Raw genomic sequence first — 21641 nt, forward strand, 5'->3', positions numbered from 1 at the left:
ACTTATAAAAAACCGTTTTATATAGTACTGACAAGAACAAAGTTTAATAATAATAATCGAGTGCTCGTATCGCGTTAAGAATAAATGAGAAAGCAATAGTAACGTTATACAAGTATAGTTTTATTAACTTTTACCTCGCGCCAAAACAATAACAACACAAAAGACACTAAATATGAATAAAAAACAAGTGATAGTTTGATCATGACACCAAATACTGCTGATTTGATCTCATTTTGACGATCATAAACAAACAAGGCCAACATGAGAGCCAGGGAATCCCTGTCAGAGATGTAGCCCAGAGAGGGCGGTGGTCAGCGGGGCGAGTGAACACTGACGTCCTCTCATGCTTTGGTTCTCATTCGTACAGAATCTCACTAAGCAAACGTTCAAACAGGCGCTATCTTTACTAATCGACTGCAGATTTAAATATAATACATATACATTCTCGACTGAACTAATCTTAAAACTACACTTTGTGACCAAGAAACGGTAATATAAAGAAACGGCTTTTCCGTCCATTGAGTTAATATGAGATTCAAAGCAGCCGAAAGTGTTACCTGTCATTCTGGCCGCCCTCAAATCCGTGGCAGAAGAAGTAGTTCTCAAATAAAGAGGCTTTTAAAATAACTCCGTTGTTGTTTTCTAGTTTTCGTTTTTCAAACGTGTGCCGTCGAACTGTTGTATAAAAGCAATATCGCTCTCGGAGTCGTGCGACACAGCTCTATATCATCACGGCCGTGACTGCCTCCGGCACGAGGCTGTAATCACAGCCGTGATGATATAGAGCTATATCACACTCCTACTCGAGCGATATTGCTTAAATATATTTAGCACGCACCGCCCCGGCGGCGGGCCCTAGGGGGCGTTTTTACGTGTTTTTGTACTTTGTTTAACATCAAATATTCAATCAACAATCATAAACTTTGCATTATTTGAAAGTTTAAACACTCTAAATTCATGTTCTGAGCTTATTTTTGCAATCAATACACTTGTGTGGAAAGGGTTAAATGAAATGCAGACGGAATGCATATAAAAATGGTTGTGGGTACTCACATATCATATGGTTCTGATAATTTCTGACAATTCCCAAAAACGTCAACGTACATTGCAAGGTAAGGGTTCACTCTTCAAAAAGCATCCCACGTTTTAATCCAAAACAACGAAAAATAGTGAAAAATCCAGCAATATCCTCCTTCGTTTACATCCGCGCGTCCGCTAAGTATGATCGATCATGTTTACTTTCTATCAAATATCGATTTTTATTAGTGAAAATCCATCTCTTCCTGCTTCGCTAGACTGTTCCGATAAATATCCCACCCTATTTTTCTGTTTTGTCCAATCAGAAAAGGTTTGACAACTCAAAATGTCATGCGAGCAATGATTTGCCTAGCTAGATGTCCTTCAGCCAATGTCCAGATGTCCAGCCAATGCATAGCCAGCAAAGCTTTGATTGGCATGGGTACTAACCAATCATGAAACGATTACAAGGATTCAACTTACGTCATTAAAGTGTACTTCTGCGCAAATCTACAGAAGCGCACTGAGAGAAATGCCCACGCCCCCTCCATGCGCGTTTGTTTGTTTGGGTAGCATAGCAGCCGGCTAGGCTCTCCGGAGCCGCTGAGAACCTCTCCAAAGGTTAGAAATATCATCTCCATCGTGGATCGTCGAAAGCAGATGACTTTTTTGTGTTGAGAGTGGTTTGGAGAAGTTGATAAAGAGCACGACCGCGGAGCAACAATGCAAGACTGGATATAAACAAACCGCGTCGTCGAGGAAAGATGGACCGGACTATGAGCTCAGCTGCGCTCGCTTGGAAAAAGTAAGTTTGGATTCTTTTGTTCATTATTTATTTAATGTTACATTTCTTGTTTCTTGTTAGCTGTTTTGATTATAAAGTAACATTGGAAATGACTAAGATACGAGTTTTACATGGTTTCATTTTTCTATGACATGTTATATAAATGCATCATATTTTTAGCTATATGAATCAAATGCACAGAATATACAAACTAAAAACTAGAAAATAAGATATGTGGTGGAAAATATTAGTATTACCAGCTGAGAAATATAGGTTATTTGGCAAACATAAGACATTTGTAATTATAAATAAATATATTCATGTAATGTGTGTGTGTGTGTGTGTGTGTGTGTGTGTGTGTGTGTGTGTGTGTGTGTGTGTGTGTATTATGTTCATGTATATTACATCATAGTTTCTCATACAAATAGTTGTATGTCTCTAACTTTTGACTCAAACTAAAATCCTCTCTTGCTTTGTGTGTGATGTGATGTGATGTAAAACAGGACTTCAGCTGACACAGGAGGACTGGAATCTGGAGTGCATTCATGAGCGACCACATTCAAAATAACAAGTATTTTGTTATAATGTGCAAATGTTTTTTTCTGAAATAGTTTTTTCTATGTGCTTTGGTGGGCAGAGAAGTTCTGAATTGATATACATCATGTAATATGTAGTCCTGACTCATTTTCTTTTGATAATCATGTCATTTTGTTATCATGTGTATATTTGGAGTTTCCAAGTGCACTTTTTCTGAAAGGACGCCTGGACTTTTTTGAAATAAAAGCTCACAGAAACAAAATTTTTTGGAGTATCATTCTCAAATTTGAATCACAGCATGGTCAGACATTCAGTTCACCTATATGGTGTCCCCAGGTGTCTCACATGACCATTTCATACCTTTTTTGCTAAGTGAATGTTATTTAAAGAAAAACGGAAGTCATTTAATGTATATTTTACCTTGTTTTACTCTGTTTCTTTACTACTCTGAGTTGTTATGACTATTAGGCAACAATATGTCAAGTGTCTAGTTTCAAACAAGACCAGAATTATGAATATAGACCATAGGGTTAAAAGCTGCAGATGTTTTAGTTTGGAGTTGTCGTTTTTCAGAAAATGCTCAAAAATAGAAGTGCTAGCTAACAGGATATATATATATATATATATATATAGATTTGTATGAAAAATCACTTAAATGATATATAAATCTAATTTAAATTGTTTCTGGATTTTGATCTTCAACCTTTGTTTAGAAATAAACCTACAGGAATCACCATTTAAGAAAGAAATAGCTTTCACCAGCAGAGGGCCATAGAAAGCTATTCATTTTACTGGATATGGCCAACTGCTCACATTACTACTTTAGTGATACATTTTGTGAATTCATGTATGAACATTAGAAAGTGCATTAAAAATAAATACTGTTTCAAATAGTAGAGTTTTGTAGTTTTCATGCATTTTGAAATTTCTGTTTTTTACAAAATGCCACAGAAATTTGACTGAATATATGTGTGTGTGTGTGTGTGTGTGTGTGTGTGTGTGTGTGTGTGTGTGTGTGTGTGTGTGTGTGTGTGTGTGTCTGTGTGTGTGTGTGTGTGTGTGTGTCTGTGTGTGTGTGTGTGTACATTTGCGTGCATTAGGACAAACCCCTTTATATCTTTTTTTTTTGCATTTGTGGCTGATTTTATTTGCCAAATTCTATACAAATGCTCTCTGTGGCAGTGTGTGTGTTTGTGTGAGCACGTGTCTTTTTACATTACATTTGTCCACAAGTACCAGGCTTTCATTTCTGAATGGAAATCTTTAGATTTATGCTGTAATTATTTTTTTTTTCATTTCCCATTCATTTTCAATTGGGGTCATATTGACCCCAAAGACCAGATGAATATTTTTTTACATACCTTAAGAGCAACCGAATCAAGCCCGGTTTTTTGTTTGTATGTATAGATAGATTATTTGGGAAAAGTCACAACATTTTATACCTCTGAGATGAAGGGAATAATTTTTATTAACAAATGAAATATCTGGGGAAATATACAACCCAAGGACCAATTAAGGGTTAATCACTCAGTACAGTACGTGCCTTTTTAAGCACACACATCCAAAAAGCTAATTTCTGAGAACTTTACTTGTGTTTTCAGAATCCACAAGACATCACAGTCTCAACAGAGAAGGTATTTCCAGCGCAAGGGATGAAGTCCGGAAAATATCAAATCCCAGAGGTTGCCAGGTGTGTATTAAATCCTCTTCAGCTCGAGGCAATGGCTGTATGTAAATGTAGCTTCTTAATTTATCACTAAACTGAAGCTGCAATCCAGTTCTGTTCATGGTGTGTTGTCATTTGTTTTAATATTATGACATCTAACTTGTTTATGTTTAAAGTCCTGGGATCTGGAAGGTGGTCACACGGTACGCAAACACTCCACAGAAGACGTTCACTGCAGACTTTGAAGTCAAAGAATATGGTAAGATATGACGCAACAAAACCAGTAAGTTGTGCAACCATGAGATAACAAAAAGTGTGTTGATTTATTTTCTCTGTGTGTTGTGTTGTTTGGTTTTGGTTTATGTGCTTCCAACTTTTGAAGTCACTTTAATCCCCCAAAAAGTGTTCTTCTATGTGGGTGATGACAGTCTAACAGTCGACATAACTGCAGAGTAAGATCAATTATTCTTACCTTGTATGGAAATTTAATTTTTACTTTGTGTAAACAAAAAGGGAAATATGCAAAATACGAAATCCTGTAATACGAGCAAAACCCCTAAAAATTTGGCCTGACATTCCTACTTCTTTCCCAACAAGCAATAGCCTTCATTTCACTGTCTAGGTTAACTTAAGAAAATTGCAGCATGAAGTTAAAACAACTTGGGTTTCAACCTACTATTTTGGCTAGGTTTTGGCTTGTGAAAAGTTGAAATAACTAATCAAATCTATTTGAAATTTAAGTTAAAGTAATATAAATTATATGCATATTTTTACAGTGTACAGACCCGGTTATGAGTAACTATACTTCTAGCCAACATAAACTTGAATTTGGTTGCTTTTTCCAAAATAACTTATGAGGTGTATGATATTCCTTCATGTATGCAAAGTGGTCAGCGATTACAAGGTGTTTGGTTTCATTTATGTATTTAATTTCATTTATTTTTGGGCTATGGATAAAATTTTCACTCAGAGTCCAAATGTTTTAGACTAGACGTCTGGGGCTATAAGATGTCTATTAGATGTCTTATAAAATAGTTTGATTGGTTGATATGGGAGCTTTTGTAGTAACAAAATGCAGAATTTTTTTTTAAGGCCCTCGCAAAACTAAAAATATTTTGTATTTAGAGTTGTGGTTTCAATCTAGCCTTGCTTTTAAATATTCTTTGAAATCATGTAAACTAATTGTGCATCATAAAGTACCATTTAATTTTGATTTAATTTCAAATTGAATCTCAAGGGACTTTTCAAATGTATACAGTACAACGGGCAGGACTTTTCATGTAATATAGTTTGTCACTTGAGGAAAAGCTTATGAACGATCATTAAGATATCAATGTGTTTAATTAGGTATCTGTTTGGGAAGAAGGTAGATGGACAAGCATTTGTGGTGTTTGGTGTGATGGACGGAGATATCAAAACAAGCATTGCTGCCTCTCTAAATAGAGTTCCGGTGAGCCAAATGTGACCAAACATGTTTTTTTCATGATTTAAAACACATTTAAATTACAATACATTATGTTGTATAAACTGTCATGCATACATTTTCTCTGTCTCATATATACATAGATAATAAATGGAAAGTGTGAAGTAGTTCTGACCAAGGAGATGATCCTTAAGACCTTTCCAAACATCAATCAGCTAGTTGGAAAGTCCATCTTTGTTTCAGTCAGTGTTTTAACAGAGACCGGTAAGAATCAACACACACACTGTATATCTGTATGAACATGTGTATGTGTGTGCTGTAGACATAAAGATGGGTGATCGTGTGTGTTTCAGGCAGTGAAATGGTAGAAGCACACAGGAGAGGCATTCAGATTGTGACGTCACCATACACCATCCACTTCAAGAGGACACCTCAGTTCTTCAAACCTGGGATGCCTTTTGATGTCTCGGTACAAAACTAGACTAGAAAGATGATAAACTGAAGAAATATGTCTTGATAAGTACTTGAACATTGATTATAAATGTGCTCTATAAATAATGTTACCAAGCTTTCAAGTTTTTGAAAGTGTTTTGTCTGGGTTTTTATGAAAGGTTTACGTGACAAATCCTGACCAGACACCTGCTGTAAATGTGCCAGTTGAGGTCAATCCTGGAGGGGTCAGAGGTCAAACAAAAGCCAATGGCATTGCAAAAGTCACAATCAATTCAAAGGGAGAATCTTCAACACTGGAGATAACTGTAAGATCTGATCATTGCTGATCTAGTGCAGAGATTCAATTCATTCTAAAATTGAGTGAAAAATTTATTGAAAATAGGCATGTATACATATATTCTTGTTATCTATTTATAATTTTCTAGGTAAAGACAATAGACCCAACATTACGACCTGAACAGCAGGCAGTGAAGACGATGACAGCTCAGGCCTATAAACCCCAAACCAACAACTACCTGCACGTTGGCATTGATGCTGCAGAGCTTGAAATTGATGATCAAATGAAAGTCAATCTGAACACTGGAAAAAGTCCAGGAGTCAAAGATCAAGATTACACATACATGGTAAGATAAATTAGTTATATATGATGGTGCATAGTTTAATAAACATTTATTTCAACTGTTCCAGTCACGTGGCAAATACGGCAACAAGCAAAAAGCCACAGCTGATTTTAAATAAAATAAGGATGCACGTTTGAGAGCAGAGAATCCTGCCTGTTTTTCCAATATTTTGATAACTTATTTTATTTACTTGGCGTCTTTTTAATCGTTCAAATTTGTGTGGTTGAGTGGTTAATAATTTATTTTTCTGTGGTGTGACAAACTGATAACAAATTTAATGTCAGACTTTATCAGATTATCAGATTCATTTCTTGTAATATTTTAGACTAGATAAGCTATGTATACCGTAATGTGCTGCTGCAGTTTTTTATTAAATATCCCAGCTAGCAGAAAAAAGTTCTAAGAACGTTCCCTGAAAGTTCCCAACGTTCCCAAAACAATCTGCAAACGTAAAAAGTGACCAGTTTTCTTGACGTTCTAGGAACGTTTCTGTGTTGTCCGAACGTTAGAGGAATGTTACATTCTACCATTTTTAAACGTTATGACAATGTCATGTTTTAATGTTCACACAATGTTTAAAACAACAGCTGTTTATTTTATTGACTTGTTTAATTGTTATGTAAATGATAGAGAAACATTGCATTTTATTATTTAATAAAACATTATTTCTGAATGTTCAGTAAACATATTGCTGTAGAAAACACAATTCACTTATTAGGTTTAGATGTTGATGTTTTGTTTCATTTATAGTCACCATTATTGTGATTGGTGTGTGTTTTAGTTGGACTCTTGACACTTGACTTTTTGCTTGCTAGTTATTTTCCTGGTTGTGTTAACTTTTTGTTAATACACCACATTTGTTATGAAAGTTAATAGTGTAATTCTGTGTTGCTTGGTATATAATGGTAAAGATCATCACCTAATTAATTTACAAATCAAAATTTACAAATTTTCTGTCAAAAATGTAAATGAGATCCAGTGCTTTCACAGCAGTTTGTCATTAAGGAGTTTAAGAAACTTTGGACAAAAAATATCCGCTATATAATTGGGACGCACAAACATCAAAAATCAGAGTATGACTATCAACCATGGTGACAATTAAATGAAAAACTTCATGCTGCAATGCATGCTGGGTATTAACAAATTACAAATCTCATTCAGGATTCCCAACATGCACTGCAGCATGGATAAATAAGGATTTTTTAACAATTTTATTTGTCACCATGGTTGAGATTCATACTCTGATTCTTGATGTTTGTGCGTCCCAATTATACAGCAGAATTTTTTTGTCCAAAGTTTCTAAAACTCCTTAATGACAAACTGATGTGAAAGCGCTAGATCTAATATACATTATTGACAGAAAATAAACTTTTGATTAGTAAATGAATTAGGTGATGATCTTTACCATTATGTACCAACAACCACAAAATTACACTATTAACTTTACATGTTCATAACAAATGTGGTGCATTAGCACAAAGTTAACATAACCAGGGAAAAAAATAGCAAGCAAAAGTCAAGGGTCATGAGTCCAACTAAAACAAACACTAATCACAATAATGGCGACTTTAAATGAAACAAAACATCTTCATCTAAACCTAATAAGTGAATTGTGTTTTCCACAGCAATATATTTACTGAACATTCAGAAATAATGTTTTATAAAATAATAAAATGCAATTTTTCTCTATCATTTACAGAAAAATTAAACAAGTCAATATAATAAACAGTTGTTGTTTTAAACATTGTGTGAACATTAAAACGTGACATTGTCATAACGTTTAAAAATGGTAAAATGTAACATTCCTCTAACTTTCAGACAACACAGAAACGTTCTTAGAATTTAAATAAAACTGGACACTTTTAACGTTGGCAGAATGTTTTTGGAAACCTTGGGAACTTTCAGGGAACGTTCTTAGAACTTTTTTCTGCTAGCTGGGATAGCATTTGATCTAGCTATGATCTAGACATTTGGGTCTCAATTAAATCTTTCTGAAAAGTTAACATATTATACCAGAAGAATAGCTTCATGTTTAAGACTGTATGTCTTGATACTAATCTTTCTCTTATTGTCAGATCACCAGTAAAGGGCAGATTGTGAATGCAGGCAGGTTTAAGAGATCAGGTCAATCTCTGGTGACTCTGTCTCTACCTGTAACCAAAGACATGGTGCCGTCCTTTCGCTTCGTGGCTTATTACCACGTGGGTACAAATGAGGTGGTGTCTGATTCAGTCTGGGTTGATGTGAAGGACACGTGCATGGGAAAGGTAAAGTAAACCATTACAAAGAAATGACCAGGAATCATTTTATATTAATGCATTCACATACCTTTCGATGAAAGAAAACCGGACAGAAGTGTGCGTCTTCTTGAGGTTTAGTGCATTTGTATGAACGAAAAAGTTGTTGGCCAATCTAACACAACAATTCATTTTCCGCATTCTTAATATTTGAGCTTTTTTCTGAATTATTCTTATGTTCTGCCTTTTTGTCTCTCATTCAACAGCTTGAACTTCAGGTAAAGAACAAGGCCAATCATTACAGCCCAGGTGATGAGTTTAGCTTGCAAATAACCGGAGACCCTGGAGCTAAAGTTGGACTGGTGGTGGTTGACAAGGCTGTGCATGTGCTCAACAAGAACAGATTAACTCAGTCTAAGGTGATGAATCCGGCTACACCGTACAAACAGTGCATGAGTATTTCTGGCGCTAAAAGCTTTCTTAACCGGTCTGTTTGCTGTCTGTAGATCTGGGACATCATTGAGAAACATGACACTGGTTGTACAGCAGGCAGTGGTAAAGACAGTATGGGGGTTTTCTATGATGCTGGTTTGATGTTTGAGTCCAACACTGCTGGAGGAACCAGCACCAGAACAAGTAATCTCTATTTCATTTTTTAAAACAAGTCCTTATAAAAACAGTTTGTTATTAATTTTGTATGTTATTGTCCTCTAGTGCCTGAATGTCCTGTCCCTTCAAGGAGAAGACGGAGATCTGAGAGTATTCTGCAGGTCACCACGACACTTGGTAAGATAGCTTGATAATTTTGCATACAGATTTAATCTGAAGTTAAAACATTTTGAGGGTTTTTTTCCAGACAGGGTTTAGATTAAACCAGGACTAGGCATTAGTTATATTAGAACATTTAAGTAGTTTTTAAAAACAAAACTTACAAAAAACAATACTGGTGTGCATTTTGAGACAAAACATTGGCATTAATATACAGCCATGGGAAAATCGAGGAAAGGACCACCGTATCTCGGCTGGGGAAAGGGCTAGAGACTCGTGGGTGGCTTGTTGGAAAGGCCTTCTTGGGTAGGATAAGGGACCCGAAGGGCAAACCCCTGGACTTAAGGTGCCTGAGCTAAGGCCAAGGAAAAATCCGTGAAGGGTTGGCCATATCTCGGCCCGGGAAAGGGCTAGAGACTCGCGGGTGGGCTCGTCGGATTAAGATTTTTTCGCTTCTTTGAAACCGACAACACATTAAGCCAGCAAAGAGTTTCAGACACCAGGAAGTTTCTGCTCACGTTCCCTGCTATTTGCAACCTCTCTATCAAGACTAAGACCTTGTTCACGCTGTCAGTCCAAATCTGATTTTGTTGCATGTCTGACAGACTCACTGTCCCCATTGTGTATCACAACTGTTTAGATCCGATCTGTGCGTCCTGTAGGGTTTTGCCATTTTCTGGATTATCTGCATTGTTTCTATGGCAATGACGTGAAATGCTTGATACTCAATTTTGAAAATCAGCTTCTGCTTTAGTTAAATTCGAGGTTTCACAACTTTGCATACTGAAATTAGATTGTTTTATAGTTTGATAATTAAATACAATTAAATACAAACTGTTGTAAAGCAGGATAAAACCTTGTATGTGGTTCATTCACTTCATGTTTTTAGAAATTAAAAGCTTAAACAAGAATCTTCCTGTTACTTTTACTTTTTAATACTAAAGTACAATTAAAATGTTGTACTTTTTTACTTTCTCAAGTATGATTCTGGCCAGATACTTTTACTTTTAATTGAGTAAAATTTAAACTCAGTGCTTGTACTTTCACTTGAGTAACATTTTTGAGTACTTTTTACACCTCTGCACACAATGCACTACCAACCGAGTTGTTGTACAGGAACACATCTCACTGTTCTACTGTTGTGCTTTCAGCTAGTAAATACACTGGTGAGCAGAAGAAGTGCTGTGTGGATGGAATGAAGGAAAATAAACTCGGCTACACCTGTGAACGACGATCCACGTACATCATAGATGGACAAGAATGTGTTCAGGCTTTCCTGCACTGCTGTAACCAGATGAAAACCAGCAAAGAGAAAGCTGGAGAGGAAGAGTTGATTCTGGCTCGTAGTACGTATCCTAACAAATATTGTTAGCTATTCCAAACTTTTTGTCTCTAAGAAATTATTGTCTGAATTTAAGTGCACATAATAAGCCTGTTTTTAGAAGATGAAATGTTAAAGCTGGTCCACACAGAGATGCTTTTAGCTGTATGCATAATTTTTTTTATAGAATCTCCATTTTCTCCAGACGGATTCAATGTTTTGGGAGCCTGAATCCCCTATTTTTTAAAACAGGGTCCCAGAGTGGATAAATCTAAAACCGACACCCTTGCGTCTTCGTGTGTACAGCTAGTCCATATATTTTAGCCCTTTCTCTCACAGATTATGGAAAATACACTGAGAAATTTAAAGTTTGTTTATCGTCTGCTATTTCTCTCTGGAGAAATCATGTGCATGCATTTATTTTCCGATCTGATCGTGAACTTTACCCAAAAGCCATGTGTGGTGCTTTATCAGTCACATTACCAAGAGAATCAAAACAGCATGTCTAATGAGACTGCTTTGGTTTATTGGGGTTTAAAAAAACCTAAAGGTTGGATTTTTTGTATTGTTGGGTTGCAGTATTCACACACTGCCAAAACACATTGATGTCCAAAAAATATTTTGCATAATAGGTGGCCTTTAATATGCTTAGATTATTTTATTTATTTACCTAAACACTCCCTCATATTATTTTAATCTGTTAACATAGGTGAAGATGATGATGACTATTATACATCATCTGATGAGATTGTGTCACGGACACAGTTCCCTGAGAGTTGGCTTTGGGAGGAAATAACACTCCCCGCTTGCAAAGACAAAAACTGGTAAGTGGGAGTCTAAGCATGGTACATAGTCGACATGTGGAGCCTGTGGTACCTAATAAGGGGCTTGCACTAGTGACCATGGAGGTGCAGGCAGCTCGGGAGGAGGCGCTGGAGGCGATGGCCCCCAAAAAATTCTTTGGGACAGAGTTTGTCAAATTTTAACTATTAAACGCAGCGAAATGCGAATTATTTTTTTACAGGAGCTTGCATTTCTGGTTTGCCACATTCACATGCACATGAATGGAAGTCAATGGAACAAAAAGTCTAGTGTGACCGTCGCATTAGGGGCAAGCGTAGCAGGCACAAGTGTACAGGCATCGCTATGACCCATCTCTGTGAAACAAAACATATCCAAAACTTTAATGTTACAACAAAATTAAGAATTAATTTGCATATGTAACGTATGCCAGCTTGTGAGTGAGAGCTGTGCAGTAAGTAAAACTCACTCCAGACCTCAAAAGGTGCTCTAGCAACCGACTATTGAGGTCATGACCTTTAGCATCCCTGTTAGAGCGCCATACTGTAGCCGTTTCTCAATGTCAAGGAAGGATCCTGAGAAGCCAGAATTTCGATGATGCCACTTCATCGACGTCTGTCGATGGACTGTTCCAATGTCGAGGATCCTCGGAATTTCAGCCATATCCCATATACAGGAAAGAATGCATATGTGTATAATTAGCGCTGAAATCACCTACAATCCTATGCGCGCAGCGCAGAAAGCACAACTTTCATTGACGCAATGACGTTCACTTGCTAGCCTGTTCCATTTACGTGTTCTTCGAATGCTTAAGAGGAGCCTCACCTAGCCTCTGAAGAAAGTGACTCGTAAGGATTAGTCCTGCCAAGGAAGTATCCTTGACATTGAGAAACGGCCTGTGTGGACTAATCATCGGCTCAGCAGGTTTACTCAGTACTATTCATCTCTATTTATCTCTACCTTAACTTGAACTTTAACATAAAGGAAAATCAGCAACTGTGTTGAATTTTTTAATTTAGTAACGCCTAAAATAAAGACGCCATTAAACCAAAGTAGCGATTGTCTTATTTTCCTGTGGCGATATCCAAGTGAAACGGCTTCTGAAATAAAAAAAAGGTAGGGCTGGACTTGAATTCCAAGGAGAACAGATTTGATTGTTTGAAGTTGGGTCATGTTGCTATTTGCTAAGCGCTGCAATCTTTTCCCGGACCCCGACCACCAGCCATACCATATGACCAGAAGTAAAGAGTGGTGCATTTTGTGTTTTTGATTCAAGTTATTAGGACACACAAATGACACACAATTGCTTACAGATAAGTAATTTGTAAAAAAAATACCACAATATTTCAAAACAGATTACAGTTTTTCATTTCAATTTCCTTGCGACTTTAAAGCAATATCATGTAAGTCTAGCTCTCTGGATCCCCTACAGTTGGGAAACAGTATTGTCTTCTACTACTTTCATAAAATCTGTCATGGTTACACCAGGGGATACACGTGCGAAACCCACAAACTCTGCATATATATCAGTATGTCATATAATTTAATATATAATATCATTATACAATATATAAACACTATATACAATATAATTTCCATGGGTTTTATTTTTCAAACGCCAAAAGATCATGTCAGCCAGCATTATTATAGTAGTCTATTGTCTACTGTTTCAATTTTTGTGTTGTAAATCAATGTTTGTGTGGTAGGTAATAGCCATATATCGTCAATATTATAATAACAAGCTACCATAGATGAATCTGCAAAGTTGAAAAATCGATTGGCATTATAGCCTGAGGCAAGACACTTTCACCAGAAAAATAAATAAACAAACATGACTATCAGCCTGCAGTCATCAGGCTAGTTAGCCTAAAATATTAATTTGTCCATCTAATAATGTATTATTTACTTGCAAGAATGTAGCCCCTACACGCCATTTAGACATAGGCTAGCTTTACTAGCTTTACTTGATTCATGAAGAGAAATGGAGGACCAGATAGCTTCCGTAACATAGTCAGACAGACAACAAATGACTTACTAGTCCAACAGGATGACGGCCAAGTCAGCATCGGTCGAGCAGCCCTCCGCCTCCTTTAGCTCATGCCAGCGAGCAAACGCTGTACCAATGTTTATCCTCGCCTTTAATTATGTCACTCTCCCTTTTTCTCTTCCTAGACTCCTCCAACAAAACCTTTGCCCTCTTGGGTTTCGTTGCTGCTTCAGCCATGATAAAAACATACTCCCGCGTGACAGCACAAACAAACGCTAGTTTAGGCTCTCACGTCCGAACTTGATGAAATGGGGGTGGGCGGAAGTGAGGTATGCCGTAAGATTTTGTAGTTCTGTTTGTGCTCGGGTTACTACCCGCACCCCGAAGTTCCATAGTGCCAGTAAAAGCGATACAAACCCCGTCAGGCTATTGCATACGTGTCATTCAACCTATTGTAAGTCAATGTACCATCACAAGGGTCTTGGAAATATATTATGAAGGTTGAAAAAATTGCATAGTGTTGCTTTAAGTTAAAAAATGTTTAAATATTTTAGTTGTTACTAATTGAAGTAATTTTGTTTTGTTATTTTCTTAAGGTGAGAAAATTTTAGTTGAAATAAGTTCAGATTTTAGGCGTTACCAATTGAAGTAATATTTTTAATTTGATCCAACAGTTCGAACTTTAAGTTGTTATTTTCTCATATTCCAGTTTAACAACAACACTCACCAAAGAAAGAATCTATCTGAAAGAATCTATCACTACTTGGCAAATCTTAGGGGTCAGCCTGTCAGACACAAATGGTAAGGTAAAGATGCAGAATATGCGCATTTATGAAGTTTTTGAGCTTAAAGTACTGCTTTTTAACATTTTCTGCATCCCACTGTCTTTTTCTTTAATTGGTATCTGTGTGGCAGATCTTCAGGAGATGATCGTTTTTAAGAATTTTTTTATTGACCTCAAGGTGCCGTACTCAGCCATTCGCAATGAGCAACTGGAAATCAAAGCCATTATTCACAATTACACCCCACAAAAGACGAAGGTAAATCTGTCTGTAGTATTTGAAGAATTCAGATGCAAAACCCTCTCAAAGTGCATTTTTTTATAATAGTTATGTTTAGTTTCTATACTTTCACTTTGATTGCAATGAAAATGTTTTATTAGTCAGTATTTGAAATGCGTTTTTTCATAAATGTCACTTTAGTCATTAGGGCCCAGAGCCCTACATCGTAGGTGCGAAGCCCTATTGTATTTCTTTTTATTTATTTTAACACTTTGGGCCATTTTGGGTCCCTGTCCCTTTAACATGTTAAAAAGTCTTGAAACTTGGCACAAACGTCAGAGTCATCAACCACTAGGACCGGGGCAAAGGCTGGCACATAGGCATGGCAAGGGGGTAATGACAAATGCAAAAACAATCTCTGTGCACAGATACGCACATATACACGGGTGTTGGCACATATATAGTTCTCATTGACCCGAACAACTTTCGCTGTGGCACCCATTAACTCTGCCGGACAGGAAGTCGGCCATTTTAGATTTTGTGGAAAGTGCATGCAGTGAACTTTTATATATTCCTCCTAAAGGATTCATGCAATTAACACAAGACATTGGAGATACTAAATTGCGAACAGATTTTTTTTATATCTCGAATGCTGTTACCATGGTAATGCATCAAACTTTAATTTTATATCTGGTATTTATAAAGCTCTTGGCATGCTTAGAATAACATGAAATTTGGCAAACACAAAATTCTTTTCAGCCGTTAAAGGTTCTCTAAGCGAATTATTATATAATTTTAATATAATTATATAATTATGATTTTTGAAATGTGTTTTCAAACAAACTGAGCGTAGTTAAATCCTCCCCCTCCCCCTCCCTTCCGTGCTTTCATGAACGCGCCCAAACCCAACCCCCAAAACCTTCTTGCCGTTTATTGGTTAGAACACTTTGTTATGGTTTCTGGTGTAGGTTTGGCCAGTTTGTTGTTATTGCAGTTTGTGAAGGCTGGGCTGTCTACAGAGATCGCGTTTTTTTACAGTTTGATCAGCGGAGATGTTTGCTGTAACAAAATATGTTTTATGGTCTAAAACGCGTGAATTCGCTTAGAGAACCTTTAAATGTAGGCAAAAGCTCAGACAAGGGTGTGGCAGGGGGCTTTCTAGCACCCCCTTTTATCTAAAATGTGGGGTTAGTTTTGCCTAAAATCTTGGGCCTGTATTCATAAAGAATCTTAATGCAAAAAGTAGCTCCTAGTGACACAATTCTAAGAAAATTCTTAGAAATGTGGGGGCGTTTACTCTTAAAATTAAAGAAAAAAGTAATTCAGAAAGCATCTTAACCCTTAAAAGAGTTCTTAAGGTCAAAATTGTTAGGAGCACGAAAGAGGACTTTTAAGATGCTTAAGAGTTTTTTTAGCAACCTGGAAAGGGGACAAAACACGAAGAGGGAGACAAAAAATGTTGCACACAATGCATGACAGTAAGTAATAACATGCAACACATTAGATTGTACAGGAATCATGTTTGTGACCGATCTTATTAGAGATATAATAATATAATATAGCGCCAGAAATAAAACGAATCACTACATTAACTACAGTAACTGATTCGGTAACTGAAAAAACGCAACTATGCGGCAGAGATGATTTAGGTCTGTTACAGACGTCTATAAGCAAAATAATCACACAAACTTACAGAATCATTGTGTCGCTGTTTATTTACTATCAAATAAGTATGAAATTAACAGCATGTACATAAAAATATATATTAATAAGTATATACTATATACTCAAATTGATGGTCAGGGCCAAACGGAATCCGCGCCCACAGATTTACGCGGAGAACTCTGTGGAATTCCACAGATTTTATGCCCGTGATTGACAAACTTACAGTTTGAGTTAAGCAGATCTTGTCTCTCGTCTATATGATGCGACAGTCAGCACTCAGCACATCATCATTTCAAATCCGTTAACAAGACGAATGCTCTTTTAATATAATGTTTACATTGGGTTGTAAAAATGCTGAAATGCGTGCTTAATTCATAATACAAACTTTTTTATTCTGCTATATAACACTATAAACATTAATATGTCATTTTATATACAAACTATCATTCTATCTTGACATGCACATTATCTGGTTCATGTTGGTCCAGTTTAATTCAGAGAACTCATTGGTTTGGTGTATTCATTTTCATTGTAAGCCTTAAAAAGTAATTATTTTAGATGCAATTTTGTAATATTTATAGCTTTAATTCTCTAATATCTTCTAAAAACATTTAAAATCATTCCGCAGATTTTTCCAAAAAATGGTGTTGATCCTATACCTAAAGCACTCTTTTTCTTCCTTCTTGGACAACCAACCAATCACAGTCTTCAAAGATTGTGTCACACGTAGCAACAGGGTCAACCCCGCCTCCTCACTAAGATAAAAGTTTTTGTCTTTTCCTTACTCAGAGTTGCTCTCAGATCAGTCCTGAATAGCTCTTAAGCTAAGAATCCTAGGTAAAAGCTTTTAAGCTAAATTAAGAGTTTTCTGAGAGGACTCTTAGAATCTTTATGAATATGGGCCTTGAACTTTTAAATACTCCTCCTAGGGGCTTCGTGGGATTTGCCACCAAACGTGATTAACATGATGTCAAGACATGATACACTGTGAACAGATTTTTGATATCCTGAACAATGTCACCATGCGAGGAAATAAATTTATGGCAAAATCAGTGAAACTGGAAGTGTCTCATACACTCTAAAAAATGATGTGTTGGATTTACTTAAAATATATATGCACCATTTTTGCATCACACTTTTTAAGTATTCCCAACTTTGATAGTTTTACTTAAAATTTACAAGAAAACCTGTGTTTTATTTACTTAAATTTTTAAGTAAAGAATGATGATGAACTCAAATATTTAAGTTCATATAACACATATTTTCTTGTTTATTTTAAGTAAAATTATTCCAAGTTGGGATTACTTAAAATATATATGCACCATTTTTGCATCACACTTTTTAAGTAAATCCAACACATATTTTAGAGTGAAGTTGGAGCAATTTAGTATTCACAGAAAGGTATACATAATTTAGTGTACACAGAAAGGTCTCCTGAACAAAGTCTTTGTCTGACTTAGCTCTTGCTTGAATCAGAGACCTTTTTGCTGTGAGGAAACTATAATGCGCGCTAACCCACTGTGTTGCCCTCTACACTGAGCACACACTTCTCAATCATGGTAACAATGAACAAACATATTTTTTTTCAAAATAACTCTAAATACAACATATAACTACATTAACAACATATCAACATAAATAAACCCAGCAAACATTAAAACAGTCATCTTTTTTAGTAAATATTAACCAAAGAAGTGAAAATGTCGCAATGCATGCTGGGAACTATTCAGACCATTGTTTTTTTTTAAATTGCTTGTTCAGATTACTCAATTTGGCAAGTTGGGTAAACAAATTGGACAAAAACTTAAAACTCCAGTCAACCAATGATATTTGTTAGGATGATTATGCTTATTTCATTCAGTGAACACAAATTAATGAACTGATGCCCTTCAACAAGAAAAACTTTGTTTTTTGTTAAAAGAACATTTTGAAGTTGGATTTTTTTACAGGGCATGTGCTTCACAAAATTGCTACGACAGATGTCATAATTTTTGGCTGGAAAGGCATCATGGGAAATCACGTGGCTCTATAGTTACTTACAAAGTTATGCTAGATTTACTTAATTTTGATGCAATTGTTATAGTAGTTAGCATTACTTATGTTTTTTCATTTTATTTTTGGATACATTTAAGTTCACCTGGTAACTTAAATTTTTGTGTTACACATACTAAATATGGTAAGTAAAGGTTGAAAAGTTATAAATACTAAGTTTTTTGTGTTTAATCCAATTACTTTCATAAGTTATGGTTGTTCAGCCAACGAATCGTTTTTTAGAGTGTATCTACTGCATACTCTTGAGTGATTTCAATCACATCTGAGACGTAGGTTTAGTTATGGGGTCTATTGATGTAGTTATCGTTAATCACAGATATAGGGCCACCAACTGGCAACAAACAACAGTGTGTCACTTAAAACAGACTTTAAAATAATCCACTTATATTTACCCACTTAATTGCACGTGCCCACCATGCATTATTTTCTAGGGCCACCATGTAGCATTCTCGACATGGTGAGAGGGCCCTGTGACTGCTGGTTGCAGCTACTGTATAGTTTCATTTGGTATTCCATCTTTTGCTGATAAAAGTGCATATAAGCTTTGTTGGCAAAACCTTCTAAAAGCAATTCACCGGATCGGATTTAGTGAACATTCGGTTTCTTTCATTATCTAATTTTTGACAGAGACAGCGTTATGTTGCTTTTCGCGTATGAGCTATTCATTTCTCTTCTTCCTTTTTCTTATTGCCATTTTCTTTGTAACTGTCAACTTGGTGTGTTTTCCGATTAATTTTATTAGAATGATTTATAAAGCAGACTCAGTTAAAGACTGCTAGTTTGCTCCATATTTTGATCTACATTCAGATATGTCTACTCTCTCATTCTTAATAGGTGCGCGTGGAGTTTATGGAGACAGAAAACGTTTGCAGTTCTGCTAGTAAGAAGCGTAAATACAGACAAGTGGTTGAAGTCGACCGCTTTTCTACAAGATCTGTTCCATTTGTGATTATTCCAATGGAGCTGGGCAATCACCAGATTGAGGTGAAAGCTGCAGCATATGATTCTGTCAACACTGATGGAGTGAGGAAGACCCTGAAGGTGGTGGTAAGTCTGATTTGGAATTCTGGGCATTTTAGCAAAGACATTTTTCTGTTTTATCTGTTATTTTTTAACATTATAATAAATACATGTGGATCAGAGGAACAAATGTTCAGATTACTGGTTGATAACTTTTCCTTTCTCCTTCAGTCTGAGGGTGTATTAATGCAGCTGATGGAGAAAAATGTGGAGCTTAGTCCTTCTAAGATAGGTAAAATTAAATTTAAATCACAGAAAGATTGTCTAATTTAATTTAGTCAAATAACGAAAATGTAGTAAATACACTGTAGGGTTGTAACGGTATGACAGCCCATACCATAACCATTTGAATGATTTCCATTATTCCAGAGGAAGTCTAGGTAGAATCGTGAAAACTGATTTTACAGTATAATCAAAGTTTAATCGCAGTAACACCCTCCCTCTCCCATTATGAGAGTGAGAAGGGGAGCGGACTTTTCAGGCGAGTCGAAGTACTCCCAAAAGTGCTACGCCATAAAATATAGTTCCTCTTTTAAATCCGCTTAGAAAAGCGCTACGTTTTATTTTGTACCACCAAACTTGCTCGTATAACTACTCGTCTTAAATAGGAAAAACGTTGATGCGTTTGGGCATTTCTAACTTTATCTCTAAATGGTACCATTGAATGAATGGGGCTAAGCTAAATGCTATCGAAGCGTCGCAGCGCGCTCCAGCGCTTACGTGCACGCACACAGATGATAGAGGGATGTATCAACAATTCTTAGTTAAGGTAATAACATATTTTAATATTGAAAATGAGTAGACTATTCCTTTAACACATTTAAAAGTATTTATTGAAAGCTGCTACATCACATATTATTTGCATAGCATTATCATAATATGCTGTATATTAATATATTGGGAGAAAGCTGTTATATGTGAAATCAGATAATGTGCACCCATTTACGGCCAAAATTGAATGATCCTCATTTCATAACGCATCTGCGGCGATTCGACTGTGAGATTGGTAGTTGAATCAGGCTTCTCTTATCGATGTATCGAATCTTCGACTATTCGGGGTCACCCCTTCTACAATCCATGTGTTTGTTGTACTCCAAGAAAAGAGATTTAAGTGGGAGACATTAACTCGCATCATTGTTTACTTTGTGATTTGTACCTTTTGCATACCGTTAACATGTACTAACACACACTTACACACCAAAGGAAATGTAAAATCGTAAATCGGATAATGCTTTTAAACATTTGCTTTTTGAATGATAAAACTTTGTATATAACATATTTAATTACACGGCTCATTACTGTGCTTGATTCTGATTGGCTGTGACATTTGCAGGTTCGTTATTTCCAGATAACAACCGCTTAAAACTAATAACACACAGCTGCAAATAATTTTGACAGGTACGGTTTAATATTACACAAAAATTAAATATAAATATGCCCTAATAACTTATATGACATTATATTTACGAATGATTAAACCTAATATTGTGTTTGTGTTATGTTATCTTAAAACCAAAATTAAAAACATTCATTAAAAATAAGCATTAAAAATAAGCAAATAAAATCAACCTGATCTCACAAATTTCAGTGGTATAGTCAGTGGTATAGTTATGGAATATTTTGCCACGGATCTCAGCATTTTTCTGTGACCGTATCACTGACTTTCTTTTTCTTACCATTGTTGCTTCGGTTTAGGGTGAGATTTACATAAAATGACATCCCTACCCAAATACAAGCGACAATGGTTTGAAAATAGAAAAAAAGCAGTTGAGTAACCAATCCGTGACAATGACACGGTAAAGAAAGTCCATGATACGGCCACGGAAAAATGAGGAGATAAATGAGCAAAATATTCCGTGACTATACCACGGAACTTTGTGAGGTCATGTTGAATTAAATATTTCAAATCAATATTTAATGTTCCTTACCTTACTTATAGCTGTTTATTAAGTGAGATAATATACAGGCACCCATTAACGGGGCTAATTTCTGCGATAACAACCGGCTGCCTATACATTATGTCTTATATAACATGTTTCAACACGCATATTCCATTTTCTTGTTACTCTTTGTAGCAGGTGGAGAACAACATGAAGTTATACGAACTGAAGCACCACCTGACCGGGTTCCAGACACACCTGCTAGCACTCTCATCAGTGTAACTGGTAACGAAGAAGCAAAGTAAAATTAACATTTAGTGATTAGCTAGTGGTTGTTTGCTTCCATTGTTTAAGTAATGATGAACACCTACACATCTGACACATTCCCCTTTCTTTGTGAAAAATGTTA

The 21641-nt window shown here is 36.0% G+C and overlaps 1 protein-coding gene and 1 long non-coding RNA gene across 4 annotated transcripts in view; both read left to right on the top strand.

The window, feature by feature from the left end:
• LOC129443864 (complement C3) overlaps positions 1-21641 on the top strand; it is a 73245-nt gene that overhangs the window by 27773 nt on the left and 23831 nt on the right. For 2 of the 3 annotated variants that reach the window (XM_073860126.1, XM_073860127.1), the window contains exons 5-23: positions 3940-4028; positions 4181-4259; positions 4365-4456; positions 5352-5454; positions 5571-5691; positions 5781-5896; positions 6039-6185; positions 6306-6503; positions 8576-8767; positions 9004-9156; positions 9244-9373; positions 9452-9523; positions 10657-10851; positions 11536-11650; positions 14324-14413; positions 14513-14654; positions 19167-19379; positions 19524-19584; positions 21431-21517. In XM_073860126.1, coding sequence (XP_073716227.1) covers positions 3940-4028; positions 4181-4259; positions 4365-4456; positions 5352-5454; positions 5571-5691; positions 5781-5896; positions 6039-6185; positions 6306-6503; positions 8576-8767; positions 9004-9156; positions 9244-9373; positions 9452-9523; positions 10657-10851; positions 11536-11650; positions 14324-14413; positions 14513-14654; positions 19167-19379; positions 19524-19584; positions 21431-21517 — 2395 coding nt within the window. Of the gene's footprint in view, positions 1-3939; positions 4029-4180; positions 4260-4364; positions 4457-5351; positions 5455-5570; positions 5692-5780; positions 5897-6038; positions 6186-6305; positions 6504-8575; positions 8768-9003; positions 9157-9243; positions 9374-9451; positions 9524-10656; positions 10852-11535; positions 11651-14323; positions 14414-14512; positions 14655-19166; positions 19380-19523; positions 19585-21427; positions 21518-21641 lie in introns of all 3 variants that reach the window. The other variant, XM_073860125.1, reaches the window with a different exon arrangement.
• On the top strand, positions 1458-2598 carry LOC141356467 (uncharacterized). The gene is made up of 2 exons (XR_012362934.1): positions 1458-1822; positions 2305-2598. It is a non-coding gene; the product is annotated as an uncharacterized lncRNA (long non-coding RNA).

This window comes from Misgurnus anguillicaudatus, chromosome 3 (genome assembly GCF_027580225.2).
Source record: "Misgurnus anguillicaudatus chromosome 3, ASM2758022v2, whole genome shotgun sequence".
Taxonomy (NCBI): Eukaryota; Metazoa; Chordata; class Actinopteri; order Cypriniformes; family Cobitidae; genus Misgurnus; species Misgurnus anguillicaudatus.